Raw genomic sequence first — 18,555 nt, 5'->3', positions numbered from 1 at the left:
TGCACTTTAAGCGCAGGCAGCTCTGCATTTCTTCTTCCTAATCATACTGGGTTGGAGGGATGACTTAAATGAGCACAACACTGGAAGTTAAAGCAAAAAAAAAAAAAAAGTCTGCTAGGTAGGTTATTTATCTCCCTGCCTAAAAGGTGTTATTATTTGGCGAGAAGGCATAAGCAAATAGCCCAGTGCTTTGAGCGGAGTACATGAGAGTGCTGGGAAACGCGGCTCCAATCACTACCGCTGTTCCTGGCTCAATTTCCCTGGCTGACGTCAGCTGACTGCCTTGGCTCTCTCCACTCTCCGCTCCTCCGGACACAGCGCCGAGTAAAAATGCTGCTCTCTGTGTCACCAAGGACAGGAATCAACCCTTACAACAGCTACAACGGCAAAAACACCAAGAAGGTAAATAACGACACCACCGGCCACTTCTATCGCGTCTTTCTCAAAGTAAGTCATTTTCCCCTCTCGATGCGGTGTTGTTCGAGCTCTGGCTCTCCAGTTAAAAGCTGCTCGGCTGTTTAAGCTGCAGTGTCCTTGAAAGTGGATCACAGGCGACGTTTAAACTCGCATACTTGCCATTGCGGTGTTCGTTTCCGGCTTTTTGCTTGTTCTTCTTTAAACTGTTACACATTAAAACGGGGCCCGTTACGTTGTTGTTCGTGAAATAGTAGCAGGCTACAGTTTGCTTTCGTTTGTTCTGATACGGCGTCTGCTCGCTTCCTATACCGAGCCTGCACACAGTACAGCTTATAAATGTGTTGTGGAGGCACGCTAGGCTCAGGATAAGCTAATAAAGACGAAGCATATTTGACTTTAATATGGATTCGCCGGGTTTTAATGTCATATATTCGGCTAAGTTCTCTTCTCATTGAATTAACCACAAGTTAGCAAAGTTTTTTTTTCCCTCTTTCACGCGCACCAGCATGCCCCACCCCTTCTGTCTTACAAATGATTACTGATGGCACTATAAGGAAAGTTACTGAGCCCACGAAAGAAGTCTAGTGTAATCGATTTTTCTCTTTTTTTCCAGTAAAATGACAAATAGTTTTTAAGATAAATGTTGATTATTTTGCATACTGAGATGAGTAATTGATGAGGTGACGTGCAACCACTTTTCTGTGCAGGCTGTATGGATTTTTCTTAATTAAAATTCTGGAACTCGCACATGTGTAAAGATTATATATAACGTTTGCAGTCACGGGGAAATGTTACTTAAGTCAACGATTTGAAGTTTTCGTTGTTTGTTTTTGCTCGTGATAGTGGCAGCATTTTTTAAAAACTAATATTTAACCCCAATTTTTGGATTTATAATGTTGGTATTATAGGTATTTTGCATCACTATATATGTATATTATCTACATGGGCATATATAAAAATATGCCAACACGCTATAAAACGGCATTACGTGTGAAACAGCTGAAACGCTTCCCGTCTTTCCCTTCTTTTTCCTCGTCATTCTCTCTCCTGCCTCAAGAAGACTGGAAAGAATTCAGATTGCTCAGATTAATGATCTGGAATTCCTGGAATCCTGGATTCAGACATTGTGCTCACTTCTAGAGGTGCTTTGCAAACTGAACCCCTTTTTTTGCTGAAAGAAGACATGCACACACAGTTTTTTTTCACCCCTACACACACACCTTCACAAAGAAAGGGACTTGTAAATCCAGTGTCAAGTGGCAGCCCCTGGTCTGTGTCATTTACTACAAGAAACAGGGCAGAGAAAAGAGAGGGATTAAGAGACACCCCACCCACCCCCTCTTCCTCTGCTTTTGATTAACTCCCTGATCTTTTTTTTTTTTTTTACTTTCTCTCTTTTAGCCTTACAGGCTGTCTAAGTGTTAAGATGAACCCAGGTTTTAATCAGGAAGAGAAGAGCAAATAGGTCTCACCTTCGAGCCGCAGGACATCAGGGGTTTCCTTATGTGGTTCTTTCCACCTTGCTGTTTTTCTCAGTCTTTTTTTTTTTTTCGCTTGAAGCAACAGAAATTTAATATAAAAAGATTGCATCTGTAATACTAAAATCGTTTCCACTGCCCCTAAGGTTTCTTTAACCTAGGAGGTAGGATGGATCTATCTTTCTGTGATACAATATATCATCAATTTATAAAAGATGCTGTTGTTGCGTAGTGCAAACATGATCGACTTTGTGATGCTAGTAGTTTGTGCATAGATCGAAGGCTACTGTATGGTAATAGAAATAAGCAAATATGCATTTAATGTTAAGCAAAATGAATTTTTGCTTGTACAGTTTAATTCATCTGGGATTTTTATAGGCTACTGTGTTCTTATCTTGTGATTAATATGAACTTAAATCAAACAAAAGAACTAAATGTGGTGTCTGACCGATGTTGCATTTTGTTTTAACATGCTCTGTATCAACAGATTTAGCATTAAAGCGTCTTACAGTGAGACTCATACAGTTAAAAGCATGCGTTCTGCCTCATTTAGCACTCATTGTTCTTGCTTGGGTGAAAAAGTCCTTGAGTCACCTGCTCTCCCTACAGGAATCACCTGTGCTCCCTCCAACTGTAATCACCTCATCGGTCTTTAGCTGCTCTCTGCAACATGGTGTAGTCCCCCCCCCCCCCCCCCTTTTTTTTTTTTTTTTTTTTTGTAGTTATGCTGCTTGCACAGCTGTGGTGACAACACACAGCGCTGATTTATCTTTCTTAGGCTGTAAAGAGATAATCGTATAGTAACCGGGAAGTGGGGACTGCATAGGGAAGCAACGGAGCATCAGTTGTTCATAGGCAGATAGCATTGATTAGTTAATATATAGTGAAAATAATTAAATAACATCCTCATGCATTTTTCATTCAATGTGCGTGTGTATGAATATATATATATATATATATATATATATATATATATATATATATATATATATATCTCATTACCTCATGATCAACATTTCAAGGACGTGAATTGCACCGAACGGTGGCGTCTCTGGGAATGTAGTTCAGTTTAAAGAACTTTAATCTTGAACCCATGGTCCTCGTTACTCCTTGTATTGATGTGCTGCAGAGGAATGTAAAGAATGCTGACACTGTTATGGATATAAGGAGCAGTGTAAACAGATACTGTATGTCAGCGGTTGTGGATTGACAAATAACATGCTTGCAGCTGGGAAATCAGTGGTATGCAAGGAAGTCAGGTTTTGTGCAATGATTAACTGAGAAGAAATGTAGCCTGTAAAATGAGATTTTTAATTCCTAATCATTTAAATTAAAGGTATTTGTCACAGGCTACCCTTTGCATGCATATTTTCATGTGTTTGCACCATTACATTGGAAATTACCTTACATGGGTGGCAAAACACCTGGAGTGGGACTGGGGCAGATGGGGAGTAGGTGTGGAGCTGACTCACTGCCATCCTCTTTTCAGATGGAGCCTAGCAGAGCGCTCTTAATGAGACACTACCTTCTGACTGGAGAGCACATGAGAGGGATTAGCACTTTCCGCTAACAAGCTCAGATCCCAATTAGTAAGGCTTCGCTTGCCAGAATCGGGCCCGGGCTCGGTCTCCCGTCGGATCCTGTCTCCCCAAGCCTTTGCAGGTGCATCCCTCCTGACAGCCTGTGCAGGCCGCTTATCATGAAGGCGAGGGAAAGCACCAGAAAAGACTGTGATTGTGGAAAAACAAACAGTGTACTGATGCTAAAGAAGAGAGGGAGATTAGAGAAGCAGGATAAGATGAATGGGGTCTGTGGTTTTCTCAGCTCGAATAAAAAGATAGCTTTCAAGTTCGGAAGGATGACTCCATATCGGTTTGGAAATCATAAGGCAGCTGAGTAGTGGGGAAGCATAAAAGTTTGCACATAAATCACTATATAAAGCAAGGTTTGTACTAGGAGAAACTCCATATCCTTTCATTTATTTTATATGCCTGTAGCCTGTTGTTAGCTTGACTAAAGATTTGGTTTTGATATTCATCTAGTTTGTTCAGAGGTTTCTATAAATATAGTTTAAATAAAGGCTCCACGGACAGGAAACATCTTTAAGTCTCTAATGCTGTAAAAATTCAAACTCTATATAATCAAGTTCATGTACAATGCTGTACCATTAGCCACTTACATAATGTGTCTCTGATCCTTAATAGTGTGTCATTACAGTGTAAACAAAACACAACAGAGGCCCTCCAGCCTTTCTTTCACAGCTTGGAAACCCTTTGGTTTGAATTCATGTTACATTAAAAAAATTGCTGAAATACAGAAATGGCACCAAACTAAATTTTGATATCTCCATCTTGCTTCCTGTTCCTTGTTTCCTGCTTTAAACAGCAATATTTCTGTGTTGGCTGGCATGTGACCAGTCCTAAATGTAGTGCACCCCTATTAGTCCTGTCACTGTGGTTTGTTGAAGCAGCCATTGATTGTCTGTTTTTCTGCTCTTCTTGCCCATGTGTGTAAGACTGTTTCAGTATTTCTGGGCTGGTACAGTTTACTCAAAGCTGAATTTTGAACTCCTACAAATGTAGGGATCTAACAGTTATGAAACTGAGATCTGCATACCGCAGTGTTGTCTTCCTGTATGGTAATGTTGAGCATGGTGGTTAGCTAAGCATGTTTGTCTGGTGAAAGCTGTACGGATTCAAGATCGTTCAGGTAATGGCTAAATTCGAAGTGCATCGGAATGACAGAGTTTATGTTTGTCATCATGGGTGTGCATTAAAAATATTTTTCACTTACATCTTCAATAGATGTGCATTCATTCATTTTTTTTTTTTAAACCACTGTTAAAGGTTTGGAGAGATATTAGTTGGTTGTTGAACGTTACCCTTGGTATTTAAGAAGGAAGGGAAGAAGACATGGGTCATAATTAGGCTGATTCCAGCTGTCTTTCTTCCTTTCTGTTAATAAGCCGATGGCCTGAGGGTGACCTTGTGAGGTCCAACAAGCCATTGGTGCAGGAAGATCAATCCCTTTATTGTAAAGATGCCGCATATAGCTAAAGTCTTACTTTGAGTTGGATACAAGGCCTAATCGATCCAATACATCCATCACATTCCTTCTTATTGCAGGATTGGGATCTCTGCTGCTGTCGGATGACAGAACTTTCTGATATTTAAACATGCCTGCTGTTAGGCAAGGGTTAATACACATGGCTTGTGTGTTGTTGCTTGGTAATGGATTAAAACTATATTTTGTGACTCACCCACCGCTACAAGCCACCCCATTGTTCTCTGTGGTTTGACCTTCTGACCTCAGTTAATCAAACTGTTCCTCCTCCTCCAGCAGTAAGAGGGGACGCAACACCAAGGCCAAGCGTAGCTGGCGTTTGGATACATTTTACTTCACTTCCCTACTAATTTAATTTGGTTGGCACAAGATGGGATCAGCTGGAGTAGCACTGTATACAGCTGTCATTCTTTGTTTGCTATCTGGCCACCGACAACACTCTGGGCATTCAAAAAAGTCATGTGTCAGTTAAATGAGTCCGCTGTGGTCTTAGAAGTTGCTTGTATAATGTTTGTTTGTTTGAAACCACTTTGCTGCTGATGGGAAGCTTAAGTATGTTTTCAGAAATGTATGCAATCACCCATTTCTGCTTAATAGAAAGCTTTAGTTTTAGCAGGTTTTTGTCAATATCCACCTAAAAGGAATGCTTTATAAAACTTCCTGAAAGAGTCTGTAATAGTATCATTCTGAGTGAACAAAGTTTGCTTCATCAAAACAGCAAAAAAAAAAAAAAAAAAATAGGGTGTCTTTTTAAGCTTTTCAGCTTTGCTTCTGTATATAGTTTCATTTTTAAACCAAGTTCTGTAGTTTTGGAGAGGTCTCTGTAGGTCCTCAAGGATTTTGATGATGGATGTTGTGCATGTAAACTCACTTTTTTAGCTGTCATTGTTCTCCAATGCACCTGTCTAGCAGCAGTCTTCTGCTAAATGAAAGGTGCTTCTGTAAAAAGTACGCAGGAAAGCAATTAAAGAATTAATGTACACAAAGTTAAGCCATTCAGTCTGATTTGCTAACTGTGGACTTTTCCACTGTTCGCTGGAGAAAGTCCTCTTTTCCATCTGTTTTTAGCAATCTTCCCAACACGAGTTGTGTGCCATCTGTGAATCCTGCGCTCTTGCGTTGATGGTTTGTAGAGATGCCTGTAGAGTTGGATCTGCACAAAGACATACTCATGCCAACCTGTCCATTCTGTTGTTCTATGGCAGCCACAGCACAGTGTGCTGAGAGGAGGCACTGGCTAGCTTTTAGAACTCGTGAACTAGCTTTAGATGCTTGTTTTGATGGAGGTTAAAAAGTCAGTTCACCAAAACGTACATGAAAATATGCAATGTACAAATAAAAACAGGCATTTTAAGATGTCTCCATATTAATTTTGCATATCCTAGTAAATGTGGCTGATTGACTGAATCTTTGTATATGAATGCAATCTGACTTTTATTATTTAGTATTTCTGTTTTTTGCAAATACTACAATGGTACATACTATTTCTTCTCATATTTTGCTTCATATAAATAGTATAAATTGTGTAATCGTAATACTTGTTATATCTTATATTTCTGTTTTTCCCTCACAGTGACCTGTTATAATATTTATCTGACTGGCCTGACCTGTCCAGCCAGATTAAGCATTAAATTGATGCTGATATCTTGTCTGTGTCTCTCTAGCCTCAACTGGTTGGTTTTTTTATTTCCAGTTAATGACTGCATCCATGCGTACATCCAATTTCATGTACCTAAAAAGAGCCCTCTGTTTCCTCCACAGCAGACATATGTGTCCCCGTCCAATCATCAGATGGCTCCCCCAAGCCCCAACAGCAACACCACCACAATTAGCAATGGCAGCAGTAACAGCAGCAGCGGGGGAGAGCAGCTGAGCAAAACCAACCTTTATATCCGTGGCCTCCACCCAGGAACCACAGACCAGGATCTGGTCAAACTCTGTCAGCCGTAAGTCACCTAAAACACATTTACTTCAGCGTGCACTTACACCCAATAAATTTCTCTGGCTGTCTGAGGAAGCATGAACCCGGCTAGAGCAGACTAGATTATAATGGGTGATGGCTGGTCGGCTGCAAGGATGAAAGGCTTGCATCTCTACTTTTGGCAAATAAAGAAGATGTATAGTTTCTATACAACTTAAGTGCACAGGAACACTAAACCATACCATATTTGGTATTTATGTAATGTACAAGAGGGCCACATTTATCCATGCATTTTTTTTTTAACACATCATGTAGTGGCTTTTTGGAAAAACTAACAATCACTGGGGCTGCAAACTAAGACCTTTCAGCCTGACATAGCTGAGCACAGACTTTCCAACAACTAGGTACAGAATGTTTAGTCTCACTCTCTCATGCTAATTCATTCTGTCTCTTCGTGCTCATTCATACACTTTTAATCTATGATTATTTTTTCTCTTATGTTTTAGTCATGATACAGTATGACAGTGAGCCCTGTCATCCAGATACAGCGTCACTTCTGCACTATAAATATCATGCCATGTTGCTCATCAGTGTGGCTGTGAGTCTTCGAGAACTTTGTTGTGGACAGCATGTAGTCAGACATCAAACAGCAGCAGCATCCAATCCATCTGATATGTTTGTTAGGCCTTCAGTGGAAGACATCAAAACATGCAGGGCTGAGATGAATGATCTGCTCTTAGTTAATTGAATTATGGAGCCTGGTGATGAGAACCAGAAGAGCAGAGGAGCGTAGTGGGAGAAAAGGAGGGAAAAGAGGGCTAGAGAGATTGAACGAGGGAGGGTGAGGCCTGCTATTTTACAGCTGTCTGGAAGCTATGGCTCACATGAGGCAGCCCAACCCTACAGGAAACGGCAAGCCCAGGGGAAAGGGAAAGACAAACAAGGGCAATGGTAGTGGGGGGGTCAGAGGGGGAGGAGTGAGTGGAGTTCAGGGTTTGTGTGTCAGGTGGTGTTCTGTGGGGGTAGTTCTCATATTTCTGCTTTTACGGAGCAGATAAAAATCACTGCATGAAATGTGCCTTTTAGCAGAGCACATTAAGGCTGATGTAATTTTCAGTTAAACTAGAATGAAAGAGGATATTGTGTCCAATAATAGTTAAAGGGGTAACGGCTTGTAGATGAGGATGTAAAGCAGCAGGAAGACTACTCATGTAGGGACTCTGACTTACTTTGCTCTAGTTGGAACCGTAAATCTGCGTATACTTTGAGGACGCAGCACTTCCAGAGCTCCCCTCCCCCACACTGAGAGTTGTTGCATGCAAGCTCTGTGATGTACTGTGTACCAAGTGAGGGATGAGAGACGGGGATGGGATTGGGGGTTGGCTCTCCATTGGCCACCGGGCCCAGCATTTGTGTCTCCGGGTGCCTTGCTGCCGCTCTGGTTATGCAGCAAGTGTGCAGCATGAAGAGCTCATAACTTAAATGCTAGTTGTTGTGAGAATAAGCAGGCTGATGGCACTGCCATAGTGTATATGCAAATGTAGGAACACAATGCTGGCATATCCATCCAGTCAAGTGAGTGGCATTTTGTCACTTGGAGTCAGAAATGCATTGTGAAATTGCGGTTTTGCATATGAGGGCAAATGGCCCTCCAGCTTATACACACTGGATGGGATTGCAGAAAATAGACCAAATGAATGACTGTAACATGAAATATCTCTGTTATAGTAGATAAAATATCAAAAATGTGTGATTGTCAACACAGCCCAACATGCTCTCGTGCATGTTATAAGGACAAGGAAAACCCAAAGAACAAGCCCACATCAGCATTCAGGTTGGGATTTGCTTGCAAGGTAGAAAAGTGTTTGGGTTTTTTCCCCCTTACAGTCCTCAGAGTTTGGCACAATCAAACAGAATAATCAGATGAAGTTCTGTAATGTGAATTTATATGACTGTTTGATCTTCTTGTCCTACATCCTACACAGATGACCTTAAGCCATTTAAAAAAAAAAGTGGGGGAAATGCTTCCAGGCTTGTGTTTTTATTTTTATTTTTTTGTTTGTTTTAAATGTGTTTTATAAAAAAAAAGAATATGTTAGACTGTCACATTACAGCTAACAGGTCATCAGCTAATCCTTACTTACAAAAGTCAAATTATTTATGAAATTGATTTCTCAGAGTGAGGCAGTGGTGCTGTGCCACTAGATGCAAGTTGAATTATATTTCAGGGGGCACTAAGACCCAGTGGAGGGTTAAAGGCTGTCTAGAGAGAAGCTGGTTAGTAGAATGAGAGTGTGGCTGGGAGCCAGTATTGGACAGGACAGCCAAGGAGAGGCATATCAGATTACACTGCATGCACATGCCTGGAGAGATGGGGATTGATAGACCCTGCTGCACAGAACCATTCGCCCAAGTCGAACACTATCCTATGTATTTGCAGTGTCTACGGCTAGGTGGGGCGTGGGGTGTGGGTAGTTAATGTAGAATTTTCATATTTACGGTGAATTATGATGCAATCTCTGAAAAAATTGATGGGGGGATTCATATCTACCAGTTTGCCACTGCATGTTGGATTTCCCTGGAGATATGATCCCTATTGACATTTGTGTGTGAGCTAGAATGAATAAGATATGGTAAATCTATAGTCCTCCTAGAATGCAGAAGCCCACGGGACAGTATCATTTTTTTCTAACTGAATTTGCCCTGCCTTGGATTTGTTATCAGATGAGGTGATTGTGTAACTTTATTGAAATCTTTAGATGATTTACAATTTAGTCATCAAGAGTATTACATCTATACACAGTGGAAGGACTACCTCTGAGTGCAAACCTCACTGTTTTTCAGGTATGGGAAAATTGTGTCCACGAAGGCCATCTTGGACAAGACTACCAACAAATGCAAAGGTGAGGGTTTGTTGTTGTTGTTGTTTTAATTAAATGAAAAAACACAGCTGTTCCATGCTCATCCATAATATTTGTTGAAATGTGGCCTTTCAGTTCACTAACGCCTCTTCTAGTCAGCTGATCATTGTGTAGCATATCAAGTGGTAAAATTACACCACAAATATGAAACTAGTTTCTCATCATGGTTTTTGCTGAAATGTGTGGGAGGAGAAATACCTCATTTTATTTAGGTGGGATACTTTCTTGATAGAATGTGGGGGAGGCAGCACAACTGGTCCCTATTTGGTCTCCATAGGTTCACTGTCAGATCTGACTGTATCACACATTTGCATCCTGCCTTGCGTCACAGTTTTGCTTCTGTTGTTTTTTTTTTAAAACATGGTCCAGGCTTGCTTGCATGTGTGAAAATGCTCATAGTTACACATCGCTGCACAGAAAATGAATAAAAAACATAACCAATACGAACATGTTAGAGGGAATGGAGTTTCTGTAAAAATCCAGCAGAGAAGGAGAGGACTACTCTGAGCCCACAGCACCGTCAACCTTGGACTGGGCGAATGGGCTTGCGTGTAAATAAGAGACCGTGATCAGATGATCCGAGATGCCAAAGTTCAGAAATCTATAAAAGAGCAAGATCATGTGGGGTCTGGTGTCTGATAGTTTATAGAAATCACTCCTTTACTTCATGGGAAGCCAAAAAAAAAAATGTTGGTGCGATGTGAAATCTATGGCTGGTATCGGTAATGTGCAAGGTTACAGCATACTGCTGATAAAGTCAATAAAGCTGTTTGACAAGTGCATGAAGCCGTCAGCTTCACACTGTACCTACTGAGTAGGTGTGTGTTTATTTTTTTTTTTTAATATGGGCAGCGTCCTCCATCTGTCCCCCAGAGGGACGCACATTCCAGTCCTAGCCAGCTGTCTCTTCAGATTCATACACTGTTACCACGAGTACCTCATGAGTTCAAACTGTGCACCTCTCCTGCAGTATGCACATCTCACTGTCATATATTTTGTTCCCTGCAGGCTATGGCTTTGTCGACTTTGATAGCCCAGCCTCTGCTCAGAAGGCAGTGACGGCACTGAAGGCTGGCGGAGTGCAGGCTCAGATGGCCAAGGTGAGAACTCAGCTTGAGGTATCAAAATTCGGTGGGTTAATTTATAACTGCTTGGTGTAAGTTTAATTTAGCCTGAAAGAGCACTTTATCAGTGTCTCAGCAAAAATGTTGAATAATGATTTGATTCATTAATTTCACATTAAATGTTGACTCATTAATCATAGAGGGAAAAGGTTGCTCCTTGGATTTTTCTACCTCTTAAGAAATAACAGATCTCTCTTGCTGTTTCTAGCGCCCCATTCTTTAAAAAAACAAATAAATAAAATCAAAAATCTATCACGAGATATTCCTTTATGCTTAAATCCGCTTTTTTCATACATAAAATCGCTGGCTTCATCAGTCTGCATTATGTTGTTCAGAAACGGTCATTCTTATGTTAATTTTCCCTGCAGCTTCATCCAGACTGGTAATGCTGGAGCATATGTCATGTGCTTGACATTTGACTGTATATCAAGTGACTTAGTTAGTGTCAGATTTTTGTTACTAGTTTATGTAACAGAGAGAATGAAAGGGTTGCAGGGATTTTTAAACCAGAGAATCATCCAAACACCAATTACTAAACGGGGAGAGAGAAAAAATCATCTGCCCTGTTTTGGTGAGGATGTTCTTACCTCAGGCTTTTTGAGTTCAGCATGTTGCACAGCTTCAATGCAACATTGCTCATATGATTAAAAGGCGGCATTTGGAAACTTAAACATAAATCACCTACATGTTTAAATAACATCAGCAATGTTACAACTTCTGCAGAAAAGTAACCAGGGTGCTGTTCAGAGGTGAAGCCAGCACCCTGCAGCGCTGTCACAATAATAGTGCACTATAAGACTATTTCTGTGCACAAAGAGTCCACGGATGCTTACATGTATGTATGTGTTTATAGTGGTGATGGTGTTTGGGGAGCACGTCCCAGAGCCTGCTCTTTGAGCTCCCTGCACAAAGGACCTGTCTGTTCTCCCTAGTGGCATCTGACTCAGTGTCTGAGCAGTTCCCCAGTCAGCAGGGCACAGTGCCCAGCCACCCGCCCTGTCACGCGCACGCCCACAGACACACAGAGCCCACTTGACAATCGCACACGCACTTCAGCAGCCTTGCCTCAACCGGATTATGACACGCTCTCACGGACTCGCACACCACCGGCGCCCTGGGAAAGCTGATCTCTCGTTAAGCTGGATCACTGACATTCATACGGCTTCTTGCTCGCAAAATAACTTGATTTCAGTCACCCTTTCAGCCCGGCTTTACAACAAGACTTGTGTGTTTGCGTCAGAATTCTCTCTGACTCACTGTGACTCATTCACAGATGAAATCCACAACTGGGGCTTCTCTGCTGCTCGCTCTCATGGGTTCAAGCCTCATTGCTAGTGTACACTGCGGGGAGGGAGGAAGGTGAAGGAGAAATCAGCTTCATCGCAGGTCGCAGCGATTACACATGCATTATTCATGGAATGGAAATTAACTCGCGCTGCATTTACAGGTTTTTAATCACATCTGCACTCTGAGATAATGAATATGCATAATGGTTAGAGGGCGATACAGATACCGTTGGTCACATTAAATTTGTTTTAAGCAGGGCACAAAGGAAATTGGAAGGGGAGGAGCCTACAAAACAGTTCAAGTTGCTTAGAGTGAAACTTTCTTTCAGCATGTTTTCTAATCATTTTAAATTCAGATTTGGAAGCGCTGCATATTTTCTCTGGTTTATAAAAGCCGACAGAGCCAGCATCTGTGCCTGCATTCAAGGTCAGGATTACCACATGAATATAGCTGCCTGAATGCAAGCAGTGCATTAGTAACATGATCGAGGAAACGGAACGACCACGTTTTTGGTAGCACAATTCGTGAGATGTTCTCCAGATTGTTCCCGAAGGTCTTTGTCCAAAATGTCACTGCTCTCTCTCTCTCCACCAAGCGAGAGAAAGGGAGAGCACGTAATCGCTTTAGATCATCCAGGGATGGCAAGCCATATGAAATGTAATTATGCTTTGATATCGCAGTGGCTGAATCGCCTGCTTTCATCCTCTTAAGGTCCTGGCTCTGAACAATGACCCCCTTTTTTAACCCTTTGGAAATAAAATATAAGTGATGGAAAATAAGAGAAGAGTGTAATGAAGATCTGTGCAGATTACATTTGTAATAGTGAGCTATAGAAATAGAACTGAAAATTTCACTTGACTTAAAATGAGTTGAGCTGAAATCCAGCCAGAACTTTGTTCACCGTCTCTTTTCTCTCCAGACCTCACGGTCCACGTCTCACGGGTCCAAAATGAAATCTGACTTCAGCTTCAGACCTTCTACCTTTTCTTGCTGCTTCTTTTTTTTTTTTTTTTTTTTTTTTTTTTTTTCCCATGTCCTCTGCCTTACATCCTCCAAATATCAGTCATCTCACACACTTCCTGTTCAAAGGTTATGTAAATTTCCCAAATGTTTGCTGGCGGCTGTATTTTCTTGGAACGCTTCTATGGTCATGCCTCAGCTGTTGTTCTGTCACAAGGAAACCAAGAGCCCCAAATCATTCACCTCCCTCTGGCCTCTCTGTGGTTAGCAACAGGAACAAGACCCCACCAACCTGTACATCTCTAACTTGCCGCCGTCAATGGACGAGCAGGAGCTGGAGAACATGCTGAAGCCCTTCAGTCAGGCCATTTCCACACGCATCCTCCGTGACGCCAATGGAACCAGTCGAGGAGTGGGCTTTGCCAGGTACACGCTGTTGTAGGACAGCTGGCTGAAGTTGACTAGTTGTGCTGTAACCTTGTGTGTATTTAAGAAAATCTCAAGTCCAATGGGAGTACTAAAGTTCAAAGCAACTTTTTTAGTATAATGTTGGGTGAGTGGGCCCTCTGGTGGTCATTGTAGGTAGAAACCTTTCAAGCAGAAACTGTCATTCAAAGAAGTGATGGATTGGCTCTCTAGTTTTATTAAGCACAAAATATGTCCCTTAGGATGGAGTCGACAGAAAAATGTGAGGCCATCATCCAGCATTTCAATGGGAAATATATCAAGACTCCACCTGGAGTTCAAGGTGAGTTTTCTGGAGGTTTTTTTTGTTTTGTTTTTAAATTTGAGGCTGAGTAGACTGTCTTTATTTATTCAGCATCAAGACAACAGTCTTATTAAAACGGTTTTAGAAAACTGAGTGTTATCTCCTGTTTGGAAAACCTCTGGTTCAGCACCGTCAGAACCCTTGCTGTGTAAATTTGCTGATGGAGGCCAGAAGAAGCGCCAGAGCCAGGGGAAATATCTGCAGAACGGTCGGCCCTGGACAAGAGATGGAGAGACTGTGAGCTTTGTTTTTTTTTAGTTTATTTTTTTATGCCTGTAAGGGGGGGATCCAAACACCTCATGTTTCTCCCTCATAATGACATTGCTCTTTTGTTTTCTTCCTCCAGGGAGGAATGACCCTCACCTATGACCCAACCACAGCCTTACAGAATGGGTCAGTATGCTGGCTCATGCTAATCTCTTGTATAGCCCCAAGGAGTGGTGGTCTAAGCTGTGGTCACTAAGAAATCTGTGCCTCTTTCTGCAGGTTTTACTCCTCTCCCTATAGCATTACCCCCAATCGGATGATTGGACCAACCTCCCTTTCCCCATATATGCATCCACCTGTGTCCACCTATCAGGTACTGGGGTTGTTGTGTTTTCAATTTTATAGCTTTTTGGTTTGAAAATTTGTTTTTAATATTTCAGCCATATTTTCTTCTTTATTTTCTGCAACTATTTTGTAATGTTTCTGCACGTGTGTTTTTATATTAACTGACACGTCTTCGATTTTCTTGCAGGTACACAACCCGTCCTGGCTACATCACCAGTCATACATAATGCCACCCACAGTGAGTATCCGGCAGTTTATTTGTTTTTATTTCTCTCAAGACCCTTTTAATTTAGCTTTGATTCTTGATGTTCCCCCCATAGGGAGCTGTCCTGACACCTGGGATGGACCACACCATGTCCATCCAGCCAGCATCAATGATGGGGCCTCTAACACAGCAGCTCAGTCACCTCTCTATGGGCAGCAGTGGTACAGTAAGTACAGTGCACAGTATCTGGCTATGAGAAAGGCCAGGGTAAGAATTGTGTGGTTTGTGCCTTTTGAGTTTCAGCTTCTTTTTTGTATTTGAATTCTTCTCCGGGTGCAGATTCACACAGCTAATGAACTTATTTCCATTCTCTTCCAGTATATGCCTGCAAACACATCTATGCAGGGGACCTACATACCCCAGTACACCCAAGTGCCTGCCACCAACATCTCAGTTGAGGTACTGCCCTCCACCTCTCGCCTCCCTTTGGAAACATTTACCCCTCAAACTTTTACATAACTGCAGATTAATTAAATATTTGGTGCTTCTTTCTCAGGAAAGTGCCGTCCAACAACCTGTTGCCATAGAGACACCAACAGAGCATGCAACCTACTCTTACCAGCATAACAAGTAAAGAGGTGGGTTTTGACTGATTCCCCCAAGTGACTGTGTGTGCGTGCGTGCGTTCTAATTGGCTGATCTTGTCACCCTGCGTTAGATCTTCATCTGGGGCCCGACTGACTCTTGAGGGGTCCCAAGAGCTGAGATTCCCTGTGTGAAGAACTAGACACTCCAGGAACACAAACTGTTCCACACAAAGGACAAAAACAAAGATATTTTCTATGAACTCAGATTTTAAAACAAACTCTTTTACTTCAGACAAGCAAAGCTGGAGGACAGCAGACGGTGGGGAAATGGAAGAATGGAACAATGAGCATCTATTTTGATAACGGTCAAGAAAAGTTCAAAAAGCTGTTAAATGTGTCGTGTATGACCATTGATCATATTCTTTTTTTCTCTCTTCAAAACACTACTCCGGGGAGCAAGGATGAAACCAGGAAAAGAACATTTCAACACCATGTTTTAGGTCATGTTCTGCTTTTGTAAGATATGCAGTTTTTGTTTTTTTTACATTTTTCTCCTTTTTGACTGATTCTTTCAGACTTGAACCTGCCTTTTTGTAAATAGTTCTTTGGTTATTTTTTTGTGTGTTTCTAGCCTCGTCCAATTGATTGATTGGTGCAAATATTCGGAAGCAGAAAAACTGAAGTCCTTTTTAGAAAAAGCTGATGTTGTAAGACTGATATGGTGCTGACATCGATTAGCTTCTTTCTCTCACAAAGGCAGCAAGTTTGTCAGGTATGAAACCTTACCTGAAGCAGTCTCACTTAAGTTTTTTGGCACTTAAATTTATTTAAAAGAAAAAAAAAGTTTAGTTCCAACAATCTCAACAAAGCTGCAGACAATCAGAAGATTACACAGAAGAGAACATTTTAAGCTGATGTTCGTTGCCGAAATATTTCAGAGCGGACTACTTTAAAAGAGATGAATAGATTTAAAGCATTCCAGTTGTTGTTGTTACCCGAGAGTTTTAAATATTGATTCACTTTGAGCTGCTTCACGTGATGAAATCCAAAGTTGTTTAACAGGGATCACATCTCACTCAGAGCTGCCTGTAAATAGATTGAAATGTATTCACACTTTCGCTCGACTTCCTTGATACATGTGATGTAATGTGTCAGTGCCCCTCCCTTTTTTTTTTTTTTTTTTTTTTTGTTTAAGTAAACAAGGATGCAGATTCTTCCCTGAATCCCCCAAAAAATCAGATTTTCTGAAGCGGGAATGAAATGTTGTTATTAAAGTATAAAGACATGGACAGACATGGAGATTAACTGGTGACGCATGAATCTGTCCTGTTATATCTGCAGAAAACACTTAGGTGATTCATAACGGCCAGGCTATGGCTTTGAAACTGGCCATTGCTGTGTGTTTGCAATCTTCTTCTGCATTTCTGGTTTTTACCGTCATGTTTTTTGTTCTTAAACATTATTTAAAGGTTTCATTTTTTTTAATTCAGTTTCAAAACTTTTAAGATTGATCTTATTTTTCAAAGAAGCTTTGATTTTTATTTTTGATAGTGTGTTGTGTGCTTCATAGTGAGAAATAGAGGTTTTCACTTTTTTCTTTGTGTTTTGCGTACTTGCTTTGTTGTGGTTTCAGTGTTGATGTCAAAGAGGCTTTAATATTTCAGTTCTGTCAGTGTCACCAGTGTTGGCACTTTTAGACATAACTTCTCATGATGGATGAAGCATGTATGCTAGGTTCAGATGCATTGTTACAGAGTTGCACCGCATGCAGTTGGTGTAAGAGCAATTTATGTTGAAAACCTTGACTTACCTCATCCTGCCAGAGCAATGTAGATTCAGTTTGTGTTCAATGTTCACAGGCAATAGCCAACTACAGTAGGTCTCATGGCTGATCACAGCTGGTACTGTGTCCACATCCTTTAACTCTTCCGTCCAATGTTTGGAAAACATGCCCCAAGGTCTGTTGATCTATGCAATTAATTTATTGTCCTTATAAATGCAATACTACGAATATCCAAGAGACACCTCGTGTTGCGACAGTGGATCACCTCACAGTGACTTTATATTCTGGCTGACGTGGCTTTTCTCTTTTCATTTTAAATAATTTGTTTTGGTTTTTGTGACACATTTGTCTATGGTTCATTAATTGTAAGCAGAATTGCAACATCAAAAGGGAACTTTTTCATACCAAAACGCGGTTGTTTTAATATGACTGTAGGAAAAGTAAGAACTCCTAAAATAAATAAATATGGCAGATTTTTTTTTCTCTCTCCATGTTTTGAAGGCACATTGCCACTTTTTGTTTAGTTTAGTTTAAACACAGGCACCATAGCATTGTTTTCATCATTCCGCTCATTTTCCACTTTTACGGTTTGGATAAATATCGTCCCATCTCGTTCTTTCTTAGCTGTTACTTGTTTTCCTCTTTAACTACAAAACCTTTTATTTCCAGGTGACAAATAAACCTCACAGAAATGCCTTAGATTTCACTGGAAGGGAGTGTGAAGTGCTACTCAGCTGTGTTGGGCTTTATCTCTGACTGGAATTGTTTTCATGCACTGCAAACTGTTGAAGTTTTTCTTTTTTTTAAACTCCTTGAGATACTAGATCTATGAAGCAAAGAAATGTTTAAATGCTGATTCACTGTTGTGTGTTTACCATTCCACGATTTTAATCCAAATATATTGAAGACAAAGAAATGAATTGTGGCTTATTGCTGCTAATTTTTAAATTATTTCATCTGAAGGTCATTTAATATATCAAGTCAAAAATGGGGTCAGTTTTGTAACCATGTCCATGAATTTGTCTGTTTATTGTGCGCATCAACCTCTCCGTAAGTGTTTGTGCCATGATGCAGGGCTTTTTGTTTTTTTCCTTCATAGAGAAGAAATCCCTTCAGTTTTTAAACTTTCATCCTGGTTTGATTTTTGAACTTGCCATTTTTTTATTTTTTTTTTTTTTAAATAAAATTTTTTTTTTTCACTGTGACAGTGCTTTTGTTTGTTTGTTACCTAAAGTCCCTTTAGCAGGTTGAAGACAACATGGGATGTGCTGACCATGACAAAACTTTACGGCATGCTGAGGAAAAACCTACACATAATCCAGGCATCTTAAATGCCATGTGGCTGAAACCCAACCAACAACCACTGATCTTTGATCAGTTGTCAATGGCCTGTTATTAGCGTTTGTTGATCAGTGGTCATGGAAATTTGCATATTAATGATCAAGGAACTGACCTCACAGCCCATTGTTCATTCAGTAGGCTAGTTTG

At 40.8% G+C, this 18,555-nt stretch overlaps 1 protein-coding gene across 4 annotated transcripts; it reads left to right on the top strand.

Moving 5' to 3' along the window:
- Positions 1-204: 204 nt before the first annotated feature.
- On the top strand, positions 205-18,272 carry LOC146550033 (RNA-binding motif, single-stranded-interacting protein 2-like). Of its 4 annotated transcripts, none has more exons than XM_085258949.1 (14): positions 205-447; positions 6,723-6,904; positions 9,724-9,782; positions 10,809-10,900; positions 13,440-13,597; positions 13,840-13,919; positions 14,068-14,177; positions 14,287-14,333; positions 14,427-14,520; positions 14,680-14,730; positions 14,813-14,923; positions 15,076-15,156; positions 15,254-15,335; positions 15,416-18,272. In XM_085258949.1, exons 1-13 carry the CDS (start codon positions 331-333, stop codon positions 15,329-15,331), a joined length of 1,260 nt encoding a protein of 419 aa, XP_085115075.1. In that variant the 5' UTR covers positions 205-330; the 3' UTR covers positions 15,332-15,335; positions 15,416-18,272. The 4 variants fall into 4 exon arrangements, with proteins under 4 accessions (XP_085115075.1, XP_085115074.1, XP_085115077.1 ...); XM_085258948.1 differs by having other exon boundaries at positions 6,720-6,904; XM_085258951.1 differs by having other exon boundaries at positions 206-402.
- Positions 18,273-18,555: the final 283 nt, after the last annotated feature.

The sequence above is a fragment of the Mchenga conophoros genome, linkage group LG20 (assembly GCF_057382185.1).
Source record: "Mchenga conophoros isolate Kocher_MC1m ecotype Shallow Benthic linkage group LG20, M_conophoros_male_GT1.1, whole genome shotgun sequence".
Taxonomy (NCBI): Eukaryota; Metazoa; Chordata; class Actinopteri; order Cichliformes; family Cichlidae; genus Mchenga; species Mchenga conophoros.
This window is presented reverse-complemented; position numbering and strand designations above follow the sequence as displayed.